Source organism: Pipistrellus kuhlii, unplaced genomic scaffold (genome assembly GCF_014108245.1).
Source record: "Pipistrellus kuhlii isolate mPipKuh1 unplaced genomic scaffold, mPipKuh1.p scaffold_m20_p_10, whole genome shotgun sequence".
Classification (NCBI taxonomy): Eukaryota; Metazoa; Chordata; class Mammalia; order Chiroptera; family Vespertilionidae; genus Pipistrellus; species Pipistrellus kuhlii.
Window position 1 is genome coordinate 29,735,032 of NW_023425405.1, and position 18,628 is coordinate 29,753,659.

At 39.5% G+C, this 18,628-nt stretch overlaps 1 protein-coding gene across 1 annotated transcript in view; it reads right to left on the bottom strand.

Annotated features, from left to right (window-relative positions):
• The window catches only part of LRRC72 (leucine rich repeat containing 72), a 116,988-nt gene that overhangs the window by 20,376 nt on the left and 77,984 nt on the right, over nucleotides 1-18,628 (bottom strand). The window contains exons 3-4 of the mRNA XM_045578193.1: nucleotides 3,870-3,943; nucleotides 966-1,035 (exon numbers count right to left, since the gene is read on the bottom strand). Of these exons, the coding sequence (XP_045434149.1) occupies nucleotides 966-1,035; nucleotides 3,870-3,943 (144 nt within the window). The remainder of the gene's footprint in view (nucleotides 1-965; nucleotides 1,036-3,869; nucleotides 3,944-18,628) is intronic.

Consider the following 18,628-nt stretch of genomic DNA (forward strand, 5'->3'; position numbering starts at 1 on the left):
CAGTTGGGGACACAGTAGCTTAATGCTTAGCACTTAATGAGGAGGCTAGATCAGCATGGGTAGCAACCGGGAGGGGACCCACCCCTTCGCCTCTGACAGGACAAAGGTGTGTGAGCACTGAGGACTGCATGGGAGACCGTGGTAGGAATATTGATCTGGGGCACTTTACAAGAGACTCTGACCAAGAGGCTGCTTTGTGAAGGCCAGGAGACAGTCAGTTGTAAGTGCCACTGGGATAGAGGCGAGCGGCGGTCAGAAGTGGCCAGCAGAGAGGAATTACAGTTGGAGTAACCTAGTAGGGAAGCTCCTGAATAACCCATCAAGAGAAAAAGCTTTTTTTTTTTTTTTTTTTTTTTTTTTTTTTTTTTTTTTTTTTTTTTTTTTTTTTAGTACCAAAGGGTGCAAATCAAATAACTTTCTCCCTCGCCTTTCCTCTACCTCCACATCTCCCCATTCCTAGAGATTCCATACCAAACCTAGAGAAGATTAGGGTGAAGGTGAGAAGGAAAGAAAACCCACCACACCTCCTTAGCTGATAAAGAAGGCAGGTGGCACTCTGCCATCAGGCTTAGCTGGCTATGGGAGGGAAGGTAAGGGGCTATCTCATTTATGAGTGAAGATCAAAAGTTGATTAACCTATTCTCCTAGACATTCTTATTTCCAAACTGTGACTATAATTCAAATGAGCTGTAAGATTTCTGATGACGTAGCAGAGGTGAGAAAAGCCGTGGGACTGGAAGGAAGAGCCTCTTCCGAGCAGCTTTGACAGGACATGGAGACACAGCAGTTGTGGTGTAAAAATATCTCGCAAACTGTGCTGTTCATGATGCATGTCTACATGCTTGTAAACTGTCTCACCTACATTTAAGTTAGGTACAGAAAATTAATGCTTTTAAAGATTAACTCTATGAAAACGTGATAGTAACTTAATTACAGAGACCTTTAAAGAGAAAATATAATGTTACCTTGTTATGATGTAGCCATAAGTATTTTAATTTTCTAAACCTAGAAAGATCAATAACATCTGTCAGCTCCCTGAAAAAGAAAAAAAAAAGGAAATATTAGCAATGATTAGTTCAGTTGTAGGTGAGGCAGGATATATAGTATGACTTTGGAGTAACTGAATAAATGTCTTTGTCCTTTCAAAATTATTGATACACGTTCATTTCCAAACTTCCATTTTTAATACTTCGTTCATTTGGATTAAGATTTTGTTAGTCAGCTGAAACCGGTTTGGCTCAGTGGTAGAGCGTCGGTCTGCGGACTGAAAGGTCCCGGGTTCGATTCCGGACAGGGGCATGTATGTTGGTTGTGGGCACATCCCCGGTGGGGGTTGTGCAGGAGGCAGCTGGTCGATGTTTCTCTCTCCTTGACGTTTCTATCTCTCTATCTCTCTCCCTTCCTCTCTGTAAAAAATCAATAAAATATATTTTAAAAAAATTACAATGGAACTTAAAAAAAAGATTTTGTTAGTTAAAACAAATACTTACAGAGAAGCATTTTATCACATTTTAGAAATGTATACCTCATTATGATTTAATTTATTGAAATCTCAATTAAAAAAAAATTTTACTGGAGAGATGGGAAAGGGATAGAAGGGCAGCAGACACTGACTCACAAGTAAACGTGGGAAATGCCATTAGCTCCTGCTTCAACAGTGTCTGCAGGCTCCTTGCTTTCGGTTTGTCCAGATCTTGGCCAGACCGTGTTTGAGATATGGAGGCTGCAGTGCACCAAGAGACTGAGACAGAGTAAAGTGTTCATTCTCCCTTTGTTGTTTATTGAATCCTAGAGGCCCGATGCACGAAATGCATGCAAGGGGCCTGGCACTCGCAGCCCCAGCTGCCTGGGCTGGCCCTCTCAGCCCCAGCTTTGTCTGGAAGGTTGTCCGGAAGGACACATGGAAGGCTGTTCGGCTGTTCAGCCTAATTAGCACATCATCTCTTTATTATGTAGGATGAGGTCAAAATATTGCCCATCCTTCTTGAACTAGGCCTTGTTGCTGTGCAGCTCACTCAGCTAAGGGACAGACATGGGTGTGGGTGTGGAGCTATCAGCAAAGAGGGCAAAGTTTCTGAGTGACTGCTGTGGGCTGGGGTATTCGGATGTCTTCTAATTCTCAGGGCAGAAATTGTGGACCCATGCTGAGTATGTATGCATACACACATGTCTCTATTTATCACACATGTATAGAGCATACCCTGTGTGCCAGGCACTTTTCTAAGCAATTTAAAGACATTTATGTTAAATAATATTACCTACATTAACTCATGTGGCAACACACTTTCACATTTATATTTCTTTAACCTTGCGACACTGAGGGAATAATTATTTTCCTAATTTTTTAAGCAAATACATTTCTTAAATCATGAAACATTTCTAAACAAGAGAAGTCCCACTCATCAAATTTTTATATTGAAAACTTTCAAATCTAAGAAAAGATGAAGGAATATAACATAATGAATGCTTACATTGCACGTATAGTTTTTAATGTTTTGCCAATCATTCTCACTTACCTATATAATATATCTACTTATTGGTTGGTTATTTTCTGGGGGAATCACTTGAAAATAAATCGCATACTTATTATTGCAGGGCTCTCACTCCTAAATTCTTCATGCACATCCCTTAAATAAGGGCGTTCTCCTGTATAACTACAATACCATTATCACGCCTAAGAAGATGAAATTGAATTCATTAATATCATCTAATATACTGTTCATATTCCAACTGTCTCTGTTGCTGCCTATATTTTATAGTTTGTTTAAATCCATAATTCTATCAACACTCATGTTTTTTCAGTTAGTATAATCCTTAGTCTTAAATTTAGGACAGTCGCTTTCCTTTTCCCCCCTTAACATTGACTTTTTGAAGAGTCCAGGACAGCTGTATGATAGAATGTCTCACATTATTGATTTGCCTAATTACTTCCTCATGATTAAATCTAAGTTAGACTATTTTTCAGTAACGAAGGTGATAATTACTGCATCACACTGGAGACAAATGCTGCTGCTTGTCCTACTGTTGGTGAAGCTAAAAGGTCAGTCACTGGGCTAAGCTTGTATCTGCCAGGTCTCTCCACTATAAAAAGTACTCACTTTATCATTGAACAGTAATATGTGGGGCAAAACTCAGAGACTATGCATATACCTCATTACTTAATAACTATTTATTCAAAGGGTTTAGCTTCTCTGGGTAACTTTTGCCTGAATCAGTAGATTTGGTAAGGGGACAGAAATAGGGTTAGGGTTAGGGTTAGGGTTAGGGTTAGGGTTAGGGTTAGGGTTAAGGTTAGGGTTAGGGTTAGGGTTAGGATTAGGGTTAGGGTTAGGCCTTGGGCACCGTGGCTGCTTTCCTCCCTAGATGCTCTGCAAGGAAGAAATAACATAAAGGAGGCCGCCAGTTGGCTCCTGACAACCAGCAAGAATGTCAGGAAATGTCAGCGGGATGGATCTCGGGCCGGCAAGGGTGTCCCACCACTTGCTCAGAGGGCCGATTGTGTCTCAGATCACCCCCTCCCCAGACCCTATCCAAGCATGAATTCGCACACTGGGCCTCTAGTTCATATATAATTGTTTATCCCATAGTTTTATTTGCTAAACCTAACAAAGATCACCCAGATGGGAGAGGCAGAACTGGGGTTTAAACTTAGTTTGGCTCCATAATCTTGTTCTTAGCCATTCCCGATGTGCTGCCTCTCCAATAGAGACTGTTAATCCAATAAGTGGTAAAGTAATTAGAGTGTGGTATTTTCCCATCCAGTCTTTGGCATGGGGGTGAAGGGCGTGAGGGAGGACTGGAAAAGAACATTTGAATCTGTGAAACATTATCATGGATGCTTTTCTATTTCTTACTTAAAGTACACTTACTTTTTAGAAAGGAACAGCTCAAGGACATCAGCATCCCTCTTGTGGCCACATATCTTTAGTTGATCTTCAATTGCCTGATAACATATAATTACTCTGTCAAGGCACATTCCACTGAGCAAAAATACGGAGACATTTGAAGTCAATAACAATAAGGTCTACAAGAAGATCAAACGAAAAGTGAATATGGAGGCAACCACTCTAAACTGATAAATTCCAACACTACAATTATATATTATTTAATCATTTTTGTGGTTGAATTTCATTATCCTTCATCCTGGGCACAGATGTGTTAAATGATTTTTAATCAAAGAGGAAAAAATGTGTATGTGTACATATACTCCAAAAACAAGTTTTCATTTCTCTATGAGGTAGAATGATTTAGTCTTTAAATATTCTTTTTTAAAAAATATATTTTATTGATTTTTTACAGAGAGGAAGAGAGAGGGATAGAGAGTTAGGAACATCAATGAGAGAGAAACATCAATCAGCTGCCTCCTGCACACCCCCTACTGGGGATGTGCTCTCAACCAAGGTACATGCCCTTCACCGGAATTGAACCCGGGACCTTTCAGTCCACAGGCCTACGCTCTATCCACTGAGCCAAACCGGTTTTGGCATCTTTAAATATTCTTAAATGTTCCTTCAAACACAAAGAATTTATATTTGGTAGGTTTTCCATATTTATAGAAGACATGCAATATCAAAGTTGGAGGTGAAGGGGGTAGACTATAATGTACATTATCATACGGATGCTTGGCACTCTGTAAAATCTCAATAAGTGTCACAAAAATGAATGAACAAGTGAATAAATGTCACTGCCCTTTCTCTGCAAAGAAATCATGTCTTCAATTTTCATGAATTAATAACATCTTGCACCGTGGGAATTTTTGGTGAAGAAGAAGCGATTTTTATTCCCATAGACTTTGTTTTGAAAATACAAATCCAACAACAGCTAGTTAGGTTCTTTGCTTTTTCCTTTGTGGTCCTTTGCTAAATTATAAAATAACATTTATAGGCCACAAGGCCTACGATGATACGGAAAAATTAAAGCCTGTCTATAATTTTCCATGAAGGAATAAACCTAACAAGACACAACAAGAGTGGAAAGTATAGTCATTGCACTTCTGGACTCTAACAAACATTGTAATTATCAGAGTCAAAACAATCACCAAATTTCAGCTGGGATGTGTTATGGGTGGCGGGGTTGTAATGTCAGTAAGTGATTTATGAGGTTTTGACAATGGTTTTGTTATTTGGTAGAGGACTTTAAGAGGAGTGAGATTTAATGGGATGAGCACATATCTAAAGGAGTGATGAAGGTAGATATCCCAGAGACGGGGGACAGCTGCTAATTTATAATCCCACACTTTCTTAGTTCCCCTGTTATGCAGGCGGGATCTTAAGGCTTAGAGAAATCACTGGCTCAGATATAGGCATTTCCATCAAGGTATTTTGTTACTCTAACAAGCAAGCTGACTCTGGGGATTGGAAAAACCCAATACATCAGGCTTACACATCTTTATCTGGGTACTTTAACTGAAATATCTAAACTTTCAGGTTATATATGGTCAATTGCAACTTTGCCAAAGTATTTGGGATGTTAAAGGCCAGCCAAGGTAGAATTAAAATTTAGCAGCTACCTATTAAAATTATAAATGTGCTTTTAACTTGATCCCATCATTCCACATGTAATACTCAGAAACACAGCGGTACACACACACACACACACACACACACACATTTAAATACCATTGCTCTCCTCAGCATACATTATCAGAATTATGATATCTGCCCCATTAATTGGAATATAGTTTAAATTAAGGTGGAGATTCACAATAGAATACTGCACAGTAGCTTAATATAAAGAGATGGGTATCTGATTACATGATAATATCAGAAGCATATTTTTAAGTAACAATTCCATTGACAGGATACATGAAAGTACAATGATATTTTCATTATTAAGACATTTATATGCACATAACATACACACACTCCCAATTGTAAACAACAAATCACTTGAGATCATGGGAAACATATACTTTCTAAACAATATACATTTTAATAATGTTTGAATATTTTATAATAAGCACATATTCGTTTAGCCATCAGAGATTAATACACATTCTTAAAAAGTTTAGCCATCGAATGATTATTTTTTAAAAATATATATTTTATTGATTTTTTACAGACAGGAAGGGAGAAAGATAGAGAGTTAGAAACATTGATGAGAGAGAAACATCAATCAGCTGCCTCCTGCACACCCCCACTGGGGATCTGCCCTCAACCAAGGTACATGCCCTTGACCGGAATCGAACTTGGGACCCTTCAGTCCACAGGCTGATGCTCTATCCACTGAGCCAAACCGGTTTTGACCATCGAATGATTATTTAAGGATTTAAATTAAGTTTTGGAAATCAAGAGATGAAAAGGGAAATTGAAACGATCAGCATAATTCAGAAACCACTGGCATAATCAATTATTTATTTACACAAATTTTCATCATGATATGCTTCTTTCCAACCAAAAATTTCCTATGAATCTGAATCCTGTATTAATGCCAAAGTGCCAAAGAACACAAAGCCCAGCCAAGAGGTCTCAGGTTTCAGTGACTCTGAGGTGGAACAGCTCCAATTCCCAATCAACACACAACTTCATTAGCGGGATATTCCTTTCATCTAAAGAAGCACAACAAGCATTCTTCCCCTGAGATAGGTTTTTTTTTTTGTTTTTTTTTTATTGTGGTAAAACATACATAATATAGAACTTACTATTTTAACCCTATAGTACAGCACATTCGCATGGCTGTGCAACCATCTCCACCATCCATTCCCAGAAGCTTTTCACCTTCTCAAATGAAACTCTGCACCCAAAAAACACTAACTCCGCATTTGCTCCCTCCCCACCCCCTGGCAACCACCCCCTACTTCCATTCCCTATGAATTTGACTGCGCTAGGCACCCCATGTCAGTGGAAGGAATCACAGGTTTTTCTCCTTTTGTGACTGGCTTATTTCACTTAGCATAATGTCTTCAAGAATCATCTATGTGGTAGTGTGTGTCAGAACTTCCTTCTTTGTTAAGGCTGAATGATATTCCACTGCATGTATGAACTACACCTTATCTGCCCATTTATCCATCAAATGCTGCAAAGGAAGGTTGTCAGTGTTAAGGGCTCTGACAAAAGGAAAATATGCTCTGGTGAATTTAGCCCGGGCACGCTGGGATTTCAGTTGGAGGTGGGGGGCTTGAAGGGGTGAGAAGAAATGAGAACTAGAATATTGATGGGTGGATGTTTTAGTCAGAGGGAAGTAATTACACAGAAGATGTGGGGAAGAGAATTTGAAGAGTGCAGGGCTGTGCAGCTTTTGGCTACAGTAAAAGGCACATGGAAGACAACTGTGAGAAATAAATTAAGAAAGATGACTTGGGGTATATTATTTGTGCTAACTTTAAAATTTAAGCTCAGAGAGTATACTAAGTGTGCAAGCAAAACTTTATAGGCTTAAGAACTCTAACTTACAATCACATAGTTGATGTAATTTTATCATTTAAAATTGATTTCATTTTATGATATACATATACATACATATATATGCACACATATATGAAATATTTATACTAACTGCATGGTTAAATCAGTGTTAAGTCCAACAAGATTCTGATTTTTACAAAGACAACTACATCAATGCTTTTAACAATATCCATTATCAAGTTATTTAAAAATTACTGGACTCAATTCTGGGGTTATAGGGAAATCGGACAGGATTTTTAAACTCGAGAAAAAAATGTGAAAAGAAAAAAAAACAAACTCACAAAACTAGGCCCTAGGAAGATGATTTGCAGTGACATGTATGATGGCCTCAGGTGCAGAGAAGTGCAGACAGGAAGCAAGGCCGCCTCCGGAAAATCAAAGCGAGAGCGACGAGCCTGCCCTAGGATAGTGGCAAGTGGGGACAGCTGTGAACAGCTCTGGTGTGGGGTGTACAGAGGGAGCGGGGAAGAACTGGCAAGTCGCTGGAGGTGGAGAATAAGGCCAGGGGAGTCACAGGTGATACATGGCTATGATAAAGGTGACTATTTGTCAGAGAGGACAAATTTGGCCTGAAAATGCTGGGACCGAGGCGCTGGTGGAACAAACAGGCTAAGGTGTCCAGAGGAGAGCTGCAAGTGGACAAGGGGATCTCACCAGAGATCTGAGGGGGTACAGCCTGGCGAGTCAGGTCAGCCCAGTCAGGTCAGCCCAGGTAAGATTATTGTGCAGAATCTGCCTTTAGAAAGTGGAGGAGGGAGGTAAGTTTGGTTAAGGGGACAGAAGAGGGACGGCTGTAGAGTTAGTAGGAGAAACAGTGAGTTTCAAGAAGGCAGAATTTGAACCTGTAAGTTGCATAGGGTGTAGGAGGATATTACCCAGGAAAGGTATTGAATTTGTGAAGCAATTTCAGTAACCTGATGAGGGGGAAAAGTCAGATTTCAGATGAATTAGTTAATAGGCCAGTGGAAAAAGAAACAACAATCCAACACAGAATTGGGGTGTGGGCAGTTCCAGAATGGGGAGGATGGCAGCAGCCTCCTCCACTGCCTGACACCTTAGGATCTAGAGAAAACAGAAAAAAGTTAGAAAGTTGTGGGCTTTTCACAATCTGTAGAAGGAACTATCCTCTGGCGATTTTCATACTGCAATGACCAAGTCCTACACCTTCACGCTCCACAGGATAGCTAGGGCTTAGCCTTCAGCTCATCACACAACTCTGGGCTTTGTGCTCATCGCAGTCCCCAGCCCTTGCAGACAAGTCCCAGAACTCCAGAACGCTGGGCTAGCTCCCATGTTGCATATATATATATATATATATATATATATATATATATATACACACACACACACACACACACATATTTATTTATTTATTTTTTTTACATTTTTCCTCACTCCAGTTTATTCTTTAAGACATTATCTTAACCACCTTCAACTCTTGTTTGTATGATTCCTCAGAGAACCTTCCCTCCTCAGTTTACACTTTAGGGAGACAACATATGTATGTGGATATATTGTATATATAGACCTACTCTGAGCAACATTATATATATATATATATATATATATATATATATATATATATATATATATATATATAATGTTGCTCAGAGTAGGTCTATATATATATCCACATACACAGCCAAATTTAAGGCTCTGTTTCTATACACTCACACACACACACACACACACACACACACACACGCATACATAGCCAAATTTATGGCTCTGTTACCTCATTTCTAAACTGCCATAAATATCTATGCAGCAGGTGGTAAGTAGAGGAGGTCAGAGTAAGTCTGCTGGTGTGGATCAGGGGCAGCCTCCAATCCGCAGTGGAAGCGTGGGGTCCCCAGTGCTCCAGCCCCTCCGCCACAGACCCCTGGGGCAGCCTCGGGCTGGCTGGGGCCTTGGGACAAGGACCCGAGGGGCTCTTGGTCGGGGAAAGAGGTGCCCCTTACCTTCTGGCTGATCTTCAGGGCATGTTCTGGAGCCCTTGCTAGGCTCGAGGGGAGTCGGGAGGAGCGGGTCCGATAGTTCGGGTCCCAGGCCATCAGGACACCCGGGCGGCCAGCGGCACCCAGGATTGACCCAGTCTGGTCTGCGGCTCATTGTTACCCCTGTTACCAACAGTTACCACCAGCTCTCGGACTAGCCAGGGAAGATTTGAAGCCAAATCCTGACTTCTGTGACGTTTGCACGTGGGGTCCTTTGCAGCCCCCACCACGTGGTGGTTTCCTGCGCGCAGTGCTTCTGTGGGTGGCGCAGAGCGAGTGGTCAGCTACGCCAGAGGGGGTCAGAGGACCCCACAGGCAGCCACCCTCCCCCAATACTAACACTTTTTATTGATTTGAGAGAATATCAGAAAATTAAGGTTCTTAACATTAGATGTGTTAAGGGTAGGGGTGGAAGGGAGGGGTGATGGAATCCTAATGGAACTTGAGACCAAAAGGAAAAAAAAAGTAAGTTCTGTTGATCCTGTCTTTACTTAAAATTTTGAAGTTCCTTCATCATGGATGTTTTGCAAAAACATTGCATTAAGGTTTATTTTCCTGATTTTTGTGTGCGACGCCTTACATTTTAGTAAGGCCAGAGCCTCACCCTAGACCCAGCCCTGGGATGGAGATAGGGGTATCCAGGCACCCCTGGGCTCCAGGTGCCCAGGGAAAAAAGAAGACTTTGCTGACTTGGCTGACAGCAATAAGCACATCTTGGTTCAGTAGCTGAGGAGGCCTTCCTCTGGCAGAAAATGGGTTCGATAAGCCAGTATTTATGGAGACTTGCTGTCTCCCCAAGTTCAGTTGGTACCTCCAGCACAAGCTATCTTAGGATCTCATTTATATGAACTTGGTTCCCCTCTCGCTTGGGAAGCTTTGGAGGCAGGATTCTGTCCGTGCCATCGCTATCTTCTGTCAGGGACTAACGCACTGCATTCCATAATGGTTGATTCGATGGTACCAGTTGGCTTCTTGGTTCCCAATTTGAACTTGAAACCTAAGAATTAAAATACAGCTTTTAAAAATGAATCAGGTCCTAACAAGTTTGGCTCAGTGGATAGAGCATCGGCCTGCGGACTGGAGGGTCCTGGGTTCGATTCCGGTCAAGGCCATGTACCTTGGTTGCAGGCACAGTGCAGGAGGCAGATCATTGATGTTACTCTCTCATTGATGTTTCTGACTCTCTATACCTCTCCCTTCTTCTCTGTAAAAAATCAATAAAATATATTTTTAAATAAAATATATTAAAAAAATAAAATCAATAAAATATATTTAAAAAATAAAATCAATAAAATATATTTAAACAAATAAAATCAATAAAATATATTTTAAAAAATAAAATCAATAAAATGTATTTTTAAAAAATAAAAATTCTGGTGTTAGAACAGAGCAGCAAAAATATGTCACTGGAGAAATCAAGCACACACTATTTTAGTACTTCCAAAAATATTTCAGCTTGGTAGAACTGGGACGGTAAAAGTACAACATGTCACTGTGGAGAGAGTAGTAATCTGAGAACTACTATTTAATTGGTTTTTATCTCATAAATAAAAATCAAATAAGAGGAATGGTCCACCAAGAAAAATGTATACGATAGTTTACTGGTCTTTTGTCTCTCATTTTTGATGTTAATATGTGTTACAACACTTCAGATATCACTCATAAATATGCTACATGGAAACATGGAAATATATAGTACTTGATCAATTTCATTCATACACAAATGTGAGTTTCAGAATCATGCAAAAATACTTTTAGAGAGCCTTTTACAGAAGTAAACTACTAACCAGCTGATTTCTACTAAAATCACATTAAAATTTTAGCCTTGACTTTTTGTTTAAATCTTTAAAATTTATACTGATTAAAAAGAGAAAAAAACAAACAAACAAATAAACAAATCCAGCTCTGTTCTGAAGAAAATAACTCATTTTTATAAGGTCTTCATGTGTCCCATCTCCCGCCCAAAATTACATTTAACTGATCATGAGGACTAAAATAATGCAAATTTAACTATGGGATGTGAAAAATGGAGGTCAGGGAAGGTACTTTTTGGATGGAAGATCCTTCCTATACATCCTTACAGTGATGGTACACAATTTTTACAAAAGAAGCACCCCAGGTAGAGTGAGCAGAGAGAATGTTTACATCCATGTGGTGGGTTTACAGCCTGAGGAATCCAGCCTGAAATTTTAAAAATTCATGTAAAAGGTACATTCTCCTTTACAATCAATCTTGTTTTAATATAAAAATAAAATGGTCTCCCCTTACCTCCCCTACCCCCCTCTGCCCCCCGTCAATTCCCCTCCAATCTTTGAGCAATATTTACACTGAAGCAAGACACCCTGTGTTTATCCTGTGGCTTTGCTGCGCTGGCACGCCGCCACTGCCTGCAGGGGTATGCATACCCCAGTTTGAAAGCTCTAGCGTATCATGGATGTGGATTTGGAAAAGAAGAAAGAGCTTGTGCTCCAAGTCAGGGCATGTGGGGTTTAGTCTCAGCTATGACATTAACTAGTTGTTGGCCACCTTGAGTCACTGAATGTCTCTGGTCCTTAGTTTCTTCAGTAGTAAAATTGAGAAGTTGGAAGTTTAGCTCAAAAAAAAAAAAATCTATTATTTAATTATAGTTTCCTAGAAAGGTGGTATTGTTCACAGAGTAGAAGATTTCTTGCTGAGATGTTGACATGTAATCGTTTTTTTAAAAATAATTTCCCAGTGAAAAATGTATGAGGAAAAAAATGTGCATATGATAGCTATCATTAAAACCACATTTTTAAAAACTCTCTTTCAATTTTAATGACAATTCCAGTCATCAGTCTGGATATTATTTTTCTAAGTGAGTAAAAAATATGTATTAGATAAAATAATAATTATCAGCCATTGTCTACCATGTAGAAGGAGCATAGAATGAGCAATAGCTCAGCCACCATAAAATCCTCTTACATGCAAAGAAAGGTGAATCTTTTTAAGTCATTTGATGACCACAGCATCAACATTTTCATTGTTTTAAATTTAAATAAAATATGTTAATTACAGCTATCGTTTTGTTTGTCTGTTTACACAAAATGACAATGACAATGGAATGCTGGGAATTCATGGAATTCTCTATGAGCCTTTCATGTTACTGCACATCTTAGGAGCACAGGCAGCGACTGCCTTTTTCAGACTGTGTTTCAGGATATTTGTGTAGTGAACATGCTTGGAAGGTAGAGACAGTGTCTTGGAAGGATGGATGCTTTTTGTGTTTTGTTTTTGATTGTGGTGCATAATAAAGATAATGTCTCTCTCCTTTATCATAAAGATAAGGCCAGGCAGGCTTACTGGCAGATTAGGATAAACTTCTATCAATAACTCATCAAGTCTAAACTAAGCAAAGTGAGAGAAAGGTTAGTAATTTCAATGACTTCATGCAATGAAATCTTACAATAAATGTAATTTTCATGACTTATATGACTTTCCCACCCAGTACCATCTCTAATTTCTGATAATGGACCTTCTTTCCTGGGCTCCATGATGTAGAGAGTCCTGTTAAGGTCATCCTTTGGACTCAAACCCCATCACTACCACCATTCCATGGAACAAGTGGATGGACCCACCTGGAGATCTTGCCTCCTCATCTTTTTCACACTCTATAACTAGGGGAGCACTGCTGGGCATGTGCTCCCCTGGGCCCAAGGGATAGTCAAAGCGTGGCTGTTTGGGGTGATAGGCAGAGCTTAGACATGGGGGGGGGGGGCTCATTGTACTTGGGAGAAAATGTAAAATCACAGATTTGGAATTCAAAATTATATTATTTGGTTAAGCTGTGGTTCTGTCTTGAGATTTCTAGCTATTCCAGAAAGTAAAAGAATGTTTCCAAACATGAAGCACTCGCTCTTCCAATACAGGTAAGAGTTTGGAGGCTTTGGTGTGTGAATTTTGAGAGAAAACAAGATATGTAAGAAGGAAGTGGAAATTGCTGCTTTCCTGAGATAGTTTAAGAAATACTGCATGTGGACAGTATTCCTTAGAATCCTGATAATGAAGTGTGCCATGGGGCTGTGGAGAGACTAACACTCCCCCCATTACCTTAGAATTCACCACCATGCCAATAACTCAAAAAATGGCACAAGTTAGAGCATTGGTGATAGCGTCTTGGGTCTGAGCCTGAGAGATCCATGAAAGAGTACTTTGGCGATAGAGAAATGATGTTTATTTTAACAGTGTGAAGGGCAACAGGCATTAGCTGGGGAGAGGAGAGCAAAGGAAGAAAGCTTTGCAAGATTCTATAAAAAGTCTTGTTATGCTAGCAGGAATGCTTCATTTCTCAAACATCGGATATAACAACCAGGTATTTGAAGCATAAATTATTTCTCTCTATAAATGTGTGAGTTTATTTAGGTGTGTGCATGTATGTGTATATTCACATGCATCTACACACCTGTACTCACACAGTAGGCTAATTCTACAAGGACCTAGTAATCCCTATCTCCTGGTTTTCTCATACGTGTGTAACTAATCCCCTCCCCTTGCATGTGGGCTGGATTCATGAACTCATTTCTAATGAATACAATATGGTAGAGGGATGGGATATCACTCTTGAGAGTAGGTTACAGAAAACACTGTGGCTTCTGTCTTGGACACCTTTTCTCTTGTTCTCTGGTCCACTCTGAGCTAAACCAGTTACCATGTTGTGGGAGGCCCATATTGCAAGGTGTTGATGTGCCTGGCCCACAGCCAGAGAGGATCTGGAGCGTGACAATAGCCAGGTGAGTCAGTTTGGAAGCAGATCCTCCCAAGTGGAGCCTTGAGAAGACAATAGGCCTGGCCTGGATTGTAGCCTTTGGCAGACTCTGAACCAGAGGCACTCAGCTGAGCCGAACCCGGATTCCAGAAATGGACAAAATAAAGTTTGTTGTCTTAAGCTGCTAAATTTTGAGGTAATTTGCCATGCAACAATAGATATCTAATTATACATATATATATATATTATTATGTATTATATAATAGACATGAGATGTATGTGTGTGTACACACACACACATTTATTTAAATTAAAAATATACAGAAAACCAAAAAGGTGGTCCTCTGTGGTTAATTCCCATCCTTCTCAAAAGAATTCCTGTCCTTTTCACCATATATAGTAAAAACTTGACAAAGTTCCCATCCTGGAAATTTTCAGATTAATATTTAAATTTGAAAAGACAAATTTATTCTTGGAATGGTTATCTACATGCAATTACAAGTTTGTATGTAAAAATAAATTATACTCTTTTATCATAATAGACAATATTTTAATTAGAGGATAATTTAAGAGAAATTTATTTTTACTAAGCTACAACTTAATCTTAGTTAAGAATTGATTTAAAAAATCATTTGTAAGAATGAATACTATTACTAAATCAATTTATATTTTTCTCATCTGCTTATAAAAGCTTTTCAAATGTGCTATGTGTTTTTTAAAATGGGACAGTATGAAGCACTACTATTTTGTGAAATTTGAGGTGTTATCTTGTGGTCTGGCTTCACCTCTATCATTATATGGGTTCCTCTGAGACTCTCTCTAACTCAAGGATCTGAAACTGCTGAGATTTTCTCTTCCATTCTTATGATTTTTTAGGGAAATTTTATAAAGATGACTAAATTTGGAAGTAATTTTTCTTTTGGGCCTCAATTAGTTTTGCAGGCAATCACTGTTGGAGGTGGCATCCGGGATTCTTGGGGACAGAGTCCTTTTGGCTCTTATCTGCATGGTACAGTGGCAGGGAGGAAGAGACTCTCAAACACGCTCCAGGAAGCCTGGGTTCAATGTGTGGCCATCAGGCCATTAAAGTGTTCTTCTCAAAGCATGATGAAGCTACGTTAGATGACTTCTCCTTCATTTATTCATTCTGTTAGGCAGGCAGGCACTGAAATTCACTGAGTCTTTACTACAAACCACACACTAGGCCAGGACCTGGGGACATGAACAAAACCTCCTGCAAGGAAAGAGAACTAGAAAGCAAATAGAACAGGTACCCATTGCTTTAAGCATATTTTAATTGTGTTTGGTTCTGCTTGATATTGGCTGTTATTCAAATGGTTCATTGAGGATGTTACTATTATTTTCTTAGAACTTAAACTGTTTCAATTACATCAACACATAATTCCAAGCTATCTTATTGACCATGTTAACTGTGTGCTCTTTACGGCCTTTATTCAGCTAGTAGGTTTTTATTATTGATGTTTCATTACCACCTTTTCACACAAAGCGAATAGGAGAGAAAGGTTCAGTAATCATTTCAATTAGAGGTGCTACATGTTAAAAAAGTAATTCAGAAGAAATTGTTCTCAGGAAAAGTACAAAGGCATTGAAAGGTTTTTGCATTGCAAGTTTAATATTTCTAAAGTTTTTTTTTTAAGTTTTGTTTTCTAAATCTATTTTAGATTAAAACAAAGAAAGAAATTTTGTTTTCCCAATTAGAATACACTTTCTAATAAGTTTGGAAATTTTCCATAAACTTGGGGAGAAAAGATAGACCAGTGACTAATTTGGGCTCTGCCCAATTCTTTATCCTTTACCTGATGATCTGGGTAATAATGCAGGTAAGAAGCAGAAATCAAGCTGAAGAAGCAGAAATCAAGCTGAATACTACTAGATCCCTACCACTCGAGTAAGTGTGGCTGTAGGTGGAGTTTACAGGCATGGACTGTTTAAAAATGGGTGGGGGTTAAGGAAGAGTGAGCAAGAATAGAAGAAAAGTAGAAGGAGAAAGAGGGGAAGAAAAAGAGAAGGGTAGAGAGGAGAGGAGAGGAAACAGAGGTTGTAGAGAAGAAAAGAGAGAAATGTAGAGAAACAGGTGAGAGAGAAAGGAGGAGAAAAGCAAAGGAAAGGAACACATTGAGAGTAGAAATGATGGTGCCTTTGATCACAGCCATCTTGTGAAAACAGATATGATTCTCTGGGGACACTGCTTTATTCCCAATCCTGTGGCTCAGTGACACTGATACCCACTGATAATCACTCTCTGAACTCCTGGCATTAAGGGTAGGCATATGGTCCATGCCAGCGTAAGGGGAATAAGCTCTCCTGGATGCTTCAAATCTGAACGAAGGGGAAAGGAGGAGTCTATTCCTTGTGGTGACGCTGTGTAGGTTGAGGCCTTAAATTCTGGTTATGTGCTGCCTTAGCATCTGAAAGTGGGAGGGCCTCACACAACTTAACTGAAAGCTCCCTTCCTACTGCTCCACAGAGTCCCCTAGATGAGCTCCCCTCCTTATCAAACAGACCAAATGTAATTGATGCTTATCCCTGAGTAGTAGGTTTAAGTTCCTTGCCAGCCAACAGAATTATTAAGCAACCCCATCACATCCTTGTGTGGGAACTACGGCACCCCACCCTCTTATTATCACTAAGCCTGCCTCCCACAGCTGCTGGCTGTTCCCTCCAAAGCCGCTGGTTGTTCACTTTGCTTGAGAGTGCAACTCCTGTGTGGTCCCGCATGGTAGGTACACAGCGTCCTCCTTTTTTTTTTTTTTTTTTTTTTATATTTTAAATTTTTATTTAACCTAGATATTATTGGGGTATATATTGGGTTATCAGATACTAAGGATAGGACATAAATTTGTATTATTTTTGTGTGTGTGTGTTGTGTTGCTTTTATTTTTATTTTTTTAAATATATTTTATTGATTTTTTTTTGCCCCCCTCTCTCCCTCCTACACATCCCCTCCCTCCCCAGAGTTTTATGTCCATTGGTTGTACTTATATGCATGTATAAAAGTCCTTCGGTTGATCTATTATCTCCCACAGATCTCCCTACCCTCCCCGCTGTAATTTGACAGTCTGCTTGTTGATATACTGTCTCTATATCTGTCTTTTGGTTCATCAGTTTATAATGTTCTTTATTATCCACAAATGAGTGAGGTCATGTGGTGTTTCTCTTTCATTGATTGGCTTATTTCACTCAGCATGATGTTCTCCAATTCCATCCAGGTTGCTGCAAATGATGAGAATTCCTTCTTTTTTATGGCAGCATAGTACTCCATTGTGTAGATGTACCATAGTTTTTGGATCCAATCATCTGTTGACGGGCACCTAGGCTGTTTCCAAATTCTGGCTATTGTAGATTGTGCTGCTATGAACATAGGGGTGCAAATATCCTTTCTGATTGGTGTTTCTAGTTTCTTGGGATATATTCCTAGAAGTGGGATTACTGGGTCAAATGGGAGTTGCATTTTCAGTTTTTTGAGGAAACTCCACACTGTTCTCCACAGTGGTTGCACCAGTCTGCATTCCCACCAGCAGTGCACGAGGGTTCCTTTTTCTCCGCAACCTCGCCAATACTTGTTGTTTGTTGATGTTGGCCCTTCTGACAGATGTGAGATGGTACCGCATTGTTGTTTTGATTTGCATCTCTCAGACAATTAGTGACTTTGAGCATGTTTTCATGTGCCTTTTGGCCTTCCTTCTGTCTTCTTTTGAAAATGTTCTATTTAGGTCCATTGCCCATTTTTTAATTGGATTATTCACCTTCCTTTTATTTAGTTGTATAAGCTGTTTGTAGATGTTGGAGATTAAACCTTTATCAGTGGTATCATTTGCAAATATGTTCTCCCACACAGTGGGCTTTCTTGTTGTTTTGTTGTTGGTTTCTTTTGCTGTAAAAACGCTTTTTATTTTGATGTAGTCCCATTTGTTTATTTTCTCTTTAGCTTCCATTGCCCTAGGGGTAGTATCAGTGAAGAAGTTCTTTTGGCATACGTCTGAGATTTTGTTGCCATACAGCGTCCTCCTTGCCTGGACTGTGACTACAGGTGACGGATACACTGCTACCAATCTCATCTCCCCAGTGTCAGGTGCCGTGGATATGCTCATCCCCATAAGCCTATGGTGGGAATTCCTCCCTAACCAACGTGGTGAAGAAGGGGTAATTAGAACAAACTGTGATATAACCCGAGTGCTGCCAGGCATGTTCCCAGCCTTGTAGAGAGCTGAGCTGAGAGTACAAAGCCGGCACATGGGTCACAGAATTAGGAGTTAAAGACAGAGGGAGGCTTGCTCACTTGGAGTTCCTGGCTCCCATCACTCCTGAGGCCTGCCTTTCCTACAGATTTCACTCAGATTGCCCTTTTTACTTCCACTAGTTTGATTAGCGTTTCCACCACTAATGGTCACTTCTGTATTACTCAGTGAAGCCAATGATATTTGCTTGTTTTTATTTGAATTTAAAATAATAGCCTTTTTATTTAGTATGTATACAATTATATG